We start from the raw sequence: 7,756 nt of genomic DNA on the forward strand, positions 1-7,756 counted from the left end.
AGGGACTGCTATGATAACAGCTAATGTTGAATGAGCGGTACCTACTATGTGCTAGGTATGTGATAGGAGCTTCACAGGTATTAATTATTTTATCCTCACAATATTTTATAAAATAGGTCACTCTAATCTCCATTACATAAATAAGAAAAATGAGGCCCAAGATCACGCAAAAAGTTGCAGGGCTAGAATTTGAATCACATGCTTGGGGTAAAAGAAAAAAGCCTCAAATGTCTTTGCAGCCAAGCCAGCGAAGTAAATGTGCGAATCAGCTGAGTCTTAAGATTACAGAGCTGTGGTTCTCGACCTCAGCTGCACATTGCATTCACCTGGGGAGATTGCCAGGTGGGTTCTACCCCATAGATTGCGACTTAATTGAACTGGGAGTTGCCCCCAGGTAATTCTAATGGGCAGTCAAAGCTGAGAACCACTGTTTATAGACACAGAAAATGGAGCATGGCCCCAAAAGCATTTTTGCTTTTTTTGTTTCGTTTTGTTTTGTTTTTGGCTGCTTGGCGAGGAACGTGGGATCTTAGTTTCCTGACCAGGGATCTAACCCGCGCCCCCTGCAGTGGAAGCTCCAAGACTTAACCACTGGATTGCCAGGGAAGTCCCAAAAGCAGTTTTTTAAAAAAAATTTTAAGTTAACTAAACACTGCGCTGGTCAAAGGTTGTTACTACTGCCTCTGCCACCAGAGGTAACCTCTGCCCCACTCCTCAATATAATTAAGAAACACTATGGATGGAAGATAGAGAGGCTGGCAGACACAGACATTTGTTTTTAGTGGACGGAGCATTGCCAAAGTCTGGAACTTTCCCCATGTAACCCCTGCCATTTCCTATTTATGGAACTGTTCTACTCCAAAATACACTTGGAGTTAGACATAACCTACTTTCAGAATAATGTCTGGTGACAATCCATTATTAAACTGAAGATGACCTAAATATGTTCATTTAACAAATGTATACCTTCAGATTACATGGCCAAATTACTTAACATTTTTCAAGAGGCATTTTTAAAAAAAAAGGACACTCATAATTAACTCTGATTTTAATCCAAGCCAGGTCAAGAGACCTCACATAACGAAACAAGTCTTAAGAATGGAGAGTTTAATGTCCTAAAAACAAATCTATATGTGTACATAGCACCGCTGAGTAAAATGTCATTTGTCATTGGAAAAGGGAAGCAAAAGCTGCGTACCATCAGAAAATCTTCATTAAATGGCCTGCAGATGTGAAATCCAAAATAAATGCTACAGAACAGAATTGTGAAAAAATAAGAATTGTAAAAAAAAAAAAAAAAAAGAAGAAGAAGAAGAAACTGTAGCCTGCTTGGGAAATCATTCTTCACACATAATCATATTGCAACTGTGCAGCACCACAATTCAAGAGGAAATGGCAAAACACTAAATTAAAAAATGGACTGTAAGGCCACTTGTTCAAACTAGCTACAACATTTTTTTTCATCTCCTGCAGCAAAGCAAATGTTGTGTATTTTAATGGTCTTGTATTACCACTTACCACCCCTCTCCCCCACTACCACCACCAAAAGAAGGCAAATAAAAGGGGAAAAAAAAACTGAGATGGATTTTCTAAATGGAATACTGCAAATAAAGGCCATGACTCAGAAATCAGGGCCTCCTCAGTCAATGAGTTCCAGCACTGGGAGTTTAAGCAAATGTGCTACTTGGGCAAAATATTTCATTGTTGTTACTTGGTTTTTTTCAAAAAGCAGACAAGGAAGTGAAGTCTGAGAAAGCAGACAAAAGTGATTGGAACTAGTTTTCTCATCACAGTTAAACTTTGTTTGTTGACTGAATAAATATATACATTGACCCCCTCCTGAGTGTCAGGCACTGTGCAGTGCTGAGGATGTATTGGTGAATGTGACAGCACCTGCTCTCAAGAGTCTCCTGAACTAAGAGAACAAGGCACCAACCTTGCATAATCCACCATATACACCCTTCCAGTCACGTGTGTGAAAATCCAGTCCTGCCATTGTACTACTGGATGGCAAGTTTTTCCCTTGGTCTAACTGCCGCTGGTGTCTTCTAAGTAAACAAGTAAATAAATAAATATCCATATTTTGCATACCAACAATAACTCATGGGTAAATTTCAACAAGTTTTAAAGAAAAACATTTTTAAAGTAAGACTGAATCAAAACAGATTTTCCTTTTGAACAAAGCCCAGCTCATGTATTTTCATTGCCTGTGGCTATACAGCTTCAGTAAGCTAAAAATACTTCCTTTGTTTCTAAGTTGGGAAAAGCAAATAAGACCAAGAATCAGAAAACATTCAAAATAGCTAAAGCAACGAAAAGGTATCTGTTTTATATTTGTATAAATATACAATGACAGAAACTATCCATGCAGCTTGTATCTTCCTAGAAATATGAAATAAGCTATATTTGCATGATCAGCAAGGACTGTCAACATTTCACTACTCAGAGCCCTTTACTATTATTACTTTTTTTGGTGGGGAGAGGACTGCATAAGTGTTGAAAACTAACCACAAGTATAAGAAAAAGTTTTCAAAAAATATGTAAAGGATGACTCTGCTCTTAACAAGGCCACATGGTGCTTACTTTGCAGTCATGCATCATTTATGTTCCTGAAATTTACGTTAAATGGGATTCTAAAACAGAAGGATAGGAGCTTTCCGTCTTTCTGCAGGTATTGCTCACGTTGTGTTTGCTGTGTGTCTGGCAAAGTGAAAAACCAGGTTTCTCCTCTTGCACCTCTCCGGGACAAACTGAAAGTTACTCAGTTTAATAAAGTTTTTTTTTTTTCTTTTTCCAAAAACATACCTGCAGTATGGTGAACAGTAGCGTGGACTTTTCCAACACATCCAACATCTCTAAAGTCACACTACTGAGTTAACAGAGATAAGCAACTAGCAGGTCTAGGCTCCATTCGACTGGGCCATTAGTTTGGACCACCAGGTCATGGCTTAATTTCCCTTGAAGAAACAGCAGTTTGAGAAATCTCGGCCAAACTCCCCATTTCTTAGGCTACTGACAACGTCAAGTGGAAAGCAAATGCCTAGAAACCAGGAAACCATGCCCCTCCGGATGGGCTGGCAGGAGCGGAGGCAGGGATCCTGGTTTGTCTGCCCGGGTTGCAGCCGGGCCTTTGACAAGGGCTGGGGTAAAAGACGCAGTGTGTACCCGCCCATCCATCGCCCAGTGGAACCTGGGCTGGCGCGGCCAATTTCAAATGTAACCACCGGAGGAAGCGGGAGGATGCGGATGTGTCATCTCTGACACTCCGGGGTCCGGCGGGGCTTGCCTCTGATGTCCCTGAAGGTCAGAGGTGGTGCCCGCGGTGCCAACAGCTCATCAAAACCACTTTTCCAGTCAGGGCGGGAAGCGCGGGGCAAAGTTGGCCACCGGCCGCGCGCGTCCCGTTAACCGTACCTTGTAACTGGGCGGAAAGGGACTCCTGGTGCTGCTGGTACTTGAGTGCCACCGCTTCGGCTTTCCGCAGCTGTGTCTGCAGCTCGTAGTAGAGCATCGCGCCATAGAGAAAGCCGAACACCACGGTCAGCAGTAGCAGCGTCTGGAAGATCCGCTTCTGCTTTCGGGAGCACATCCCGTTTCCCATAGTCCCGTCGGGACCCCGCGCCGCGGCCGTCCTCGCCGCCGCCGTCCCTTCCTCCCCTCGGCCCGAGCGGGCGCCTCAGCAGCGGCCGCCGCAGGAGGTGGCCGGACGCAGCATGAGGAGGAGGCGCGAGACACAAAAGCTGGGCCAGAGGGTAAGTGGCGCCCGCTCAGCCTCCGCGCGCCGAGGGGCGTGCAGCCATCGACGCCGCCGGGGCAGCCACCGCCGCCAAACTTTGGCGAGGCTGACTCTCCTTGAGTGCCTGGGCCCGGGAGGGGGCCCTCCGCATACTTCTGAGCGGGCTGTCCTCGCGCCGGTCCGCAGATGCCGCCTGCCTTGTTCCCTCCTCCCCACTTTTTGGCCCGGCTGCCCCCGGCGGCGCTTGGAGTCCCGCCCCTGCCGCTCCCCGCCCCCTCGCGGCAGCTCCCACTGCGCGACTTTGTTGCCACCAAAAGGAGGGGGTGCGCGCCCAACAAAGGGAGCCGGGCTCCAGGCGGCGCCTCAGCGCGCGGCCCGCGGGGGTGAGTAGTTGGGTGGGGGCCGGCTGCCCCGGCCGGGTTTGGGGGACGGCGGGCCGGTGTCACTGACGGGGCTGCGGAGCCTCGGCCGCCGCCGCCTCCCACTTAACTTACGTGTCACCCACGGCCCAGCTATTCTGGCCAACGGGATTCCGGGAGGAAGTCCCACTCGGGCTCCCCGCTCATTGGGCCCGTCAGAGCCGCCCCTCCCTCCCTTCGGGTAGGCAGTGCCGAGCTCGATTGGACGCCCGCTTTGTCCGTCCGACCCCGGGGCCGCGCCTTCCCTCGAACGCGGGGGCCGGCTAGGGCCTCCGTGGGCCGCGCGGCCGCCTGGCGCGGGGTTACGCCCATGTGGAGTGCTGGTGGCTGGGAGAGGCCGCGGAGCCAGCGGCGGGAAGATCGGAGTGCGCGGGAGACGCGTCCCGGGTGACGGCTGGGAGAGATACGGGTGTGTGTGTGTTTGTGATCCTGCCCTTGGAACGCACGTGGGGAGAGGAGTACAGTGTATAAAGTGGGAGAGAGTGGATAGGAACAGCTGTGTACACTACACCAAGCACCCTTTCTTTCCCTGTCCAGTGGGCAGATGCGGCAGGCACACGGGATAGCTACACGGTCAGCACAATTTTCTTGTGAACCGGAGATGCCTTGCCTACTGAGTCTTGCCCCATCCAGTGCACTATCACGGATGCGTGTGTCCCCATAGATGGCAAGACACAAGTCCGGAGACTCGAGCGCGCTAGCATGCTAGACTTACTGCTCAACTGTACACGTGGGTTGGGGAAATCAGCTTGTCTTTGGCAGAGGGGAAAGAAATGGTCTCATATGTTTCCCCTGTCTGCAAATAAAATAATTTTAAAACAAATCTTACGGGCTGAAATAAGTATGCATTTATTTTGTCATATGTATTTGTTTTATTGTTGGCAAAAATACATCAGTTACACTAAGTTACATTTTAAAGGCCAACAAAGTTTCCCTATGTAAAAACAAGTAAAACAAACATAGTAACTACAAACCTCTTCAAAGAAAATCCGTAGTACATTTGTTCTTTCTATGTACTTGAGGGAAAAAAATTGAGGTTATGCATAAATTATAATTTTGTTTCTGCTCTTGACCTAAATTCTAAAAAAGTAAATATTTGTCAAATGCCTCAGTCATGTCATGGAATTTATCACATACTGCATACTTTTTAAGATACTTCAACCACATTTTAGTTATCACTATTAATAATGGCCAGTGAGTACTCAAAATGAGGGTAGATCTGTTTAGCCACAAATACAACTTAAAGACAGCCCCTGGTGCAGAAATTTTTTAGTGTTAAAAGCCATAAAAGTAACCAAATTTACAACCTAGCCAGCCTGTGACGTTTATATTACCATGAAAACTAAATGTGCCTGGCATGTGCTTTTCCCTAATAAATAACTTACATTATATTTTTTAAATGCTTTCATTTACTATCTCATCACAGCCAGGTTAAATATTTGGCTCACATATTGGTAAATAAAGAAAGCAAAGCTTATCAAAGTACTGTGATAGCTCTAAGACCTTCTTGAAAGCTAGGAGCGCAACAGGATTATAACCCAGGTCAGAATCTTCCTCTTTGGATCTCTTTCTCCTATAGAAGCCAGGTTCTCATTCTTTTTAAGCAAGTTATATAAACAAATTATATCTGGTCCATTAGCGTGAGAACCTAATTTAAAGAGAAAAAGGTCTGAAGTTTTAGTTTTTGTCCTGTCATGTAAATATTATGTAACGTTACTTGTTATTGAATTTACCACTGTTTAAATTTCACTCTTTCAGTGTGACTCAAGACTGGAAACTGAGACTGGATAATTCCTGTGACCTTGTCAGAATTCCTCGTAACTAAAAATTCCTCACCGTTGTCAGTGTACAATTTGCTAAACAAACTCTTCCTCCAAAAAAAAACTACCAAAACTGCTCTGGAAGAAGTTAAGTTTTATAGCAACAATCCTTGCCCGTACATGAATAGATAATTATCCTAGCCACAAAAGAAAAAGAAGCTGTCTAGAGAATTGGGAAATTATTGCTCATATATTACACAGTATGCAGTATTTGGTTGTTTTTCAAAATCTTTGGAAAATTCCTATGCTTCCAAAATACATGATTACTCATTTTAAACCTCTGATTTCTTCCCAAAGTCTGATTTCAGACTCCGAAGGTATTCTTTGCCTAAAGCTGCTGGCTGACTCTACAGAATATAATAAGTGTAGGTCATAAAACAGAACTCAATATTGAAGTCATAAAATTTGAAAGAGAACAAAAATTATTACTGAACTTATCCATTATTTCAAATTCAAGAAGGGTATGTAGAAGTACATAAAATCACTAATGGCAGCGTCTTCATAGTATTACTTTTTCAGGTTGGAGTGTGCTGCTAGTTTCTTGAAAGTATCAGTGTAATGCTTTTCAAAGGCCAACATTGGGGAAGCTATTCAACGTCTATAAATTGAATTTACATGACATTGCCTTTGGGCAGAGCTTGTAATAGATGAGCTATTCATTCTGGTCTTGCTAGCTCTGTTGTAAGTTCTACCTTATTTTTGTTTCTAGCATTTAAAAAATAGTATTATATAATTATATTTCTATATGCCATATATTTAACAATATAGTATGTAAAATTTAAAAATTGTAAATCTTGAGGAATTTCACCAGTTTAATGTTTTATTCCTAAGACAGGAAGAAATTAAACAGATTCAAGATCTTACATTTGAGAAGGGCTAAGGCAACATTTGGGAACCTTAGTATTCTCTCCAGTTTTAGTAAATTTGTCATTCTAACAAAATTTGTTCATTTTCCAAATAGGGGAAGGCAAGAAAATTATAGTCAAGAGATACAGCTAATTTATAAAAATAGATGACTTTAAATTAATAATGTTCAGGATCCTAGAGCAAATTTTTCATTTAAATCTCTTTACAAATTGAATTCAATATTTTTTAATTTGCAAGAGAAATCAACACTTAAGATGATGAATTTTAAATAATATTTTAAAAATATATAACTAGGTGTGGTGATGGATGTTAACTAGACATTGTAGTGCTCATTTCAAATAAATGCATATATAAAATCATTATATTGTACCTCTGAAACTAATATGATGCTGTATGTCAATTATACTCAATTAAAAATAAGTAAATAAAATTTTAAATGGCGTTTTGGTATTAATAAATGACTTTTAACCTTTTCATGTGAAAATTGCTGAAATCAACTATCTTTTTTTCTCTATAGGAAACTTCACTCTTTATCTCTGCCTTTTGGCTATCACCTAATTAGCACACAGGCTTCCTGCATGCCACCTATACCTGCCTGTTTCAAGGGGTAAAGGAAGCTACATTCAAGGTATTCTGTCTTTTTGAGGATTCTGTGAGAGATGTTTTTATAACTCCTTTTTACAAGATTTTGCTAATGACCTGGTGGCAATTGTTAGCAGATTAACAAGGTAAGCCTGTGGCTAAACGCTTAACAAAGCAATTGAAACCTCACTCAATGTGTCTTGGTGCCTTGCTTTGGTCTGTCTCTAAGCTGCCACGTGGGTAACTTTGAACTATTTAAGGAGTTAGAGGAGAGTAAAGGGGAAAGTAGATGATTAGATGAAAAGTAAAATGCTTTTCAATAACAGAAACCA

At 42.9% G+C, this 7,756-nt stretch overlaps 1 protein-coding gene across 5 annotated transcripts in view; it reads right to left on the minus strand.

Moving 5' to 3' along the window:
* GOLIM4 (golgi integral membrane protein 4) overlaps positions 1 to 4,213 on the minus strand; it is an 81,334-nt gene extending 77,121 nt beyond the window's left edge. For 2 of the 5 annotated variants that reach the window (XM_060149953.1, XM_060149951.1), the window contains exon 1: positions 3,415 to 4,212. In XM_060149953.1, the coding sequence (XP_060005936.1) occupies positions 3,415 to 3,601 (187 nt within the window). In that variant the 5' untranslated portion in view covers positions 3,602 to 4,212. Of the gene's footprint in view, positions 1 to 3,414 lie in introns of all 5 variants that reach the window. The other 3 variants (XM_060149952.1, XM_060149950.1, XM_060149955.1) reach the window with 2 other exon arrangements.
* Between the last annotated feature and the right edge of the window lie 3,543 nt (positions 4,214 to 7,756).

This window comes from Lagenorhynchus albirostris, chromosome 5 (assembly GCF_949774975.1).
Source record: "Lagenorhynchus albirostris chromosome 5, mLagAlb1.1, whole genome shotgun sequence".
NCBI classification, from domain to species: domain Eukaryota; kingdom Metazoa; phylum Chordata; class Mammalia; order Artiodactyla; family Delphinidae; genus Lagenorhynchus; species Lagenorhynchus albirostris.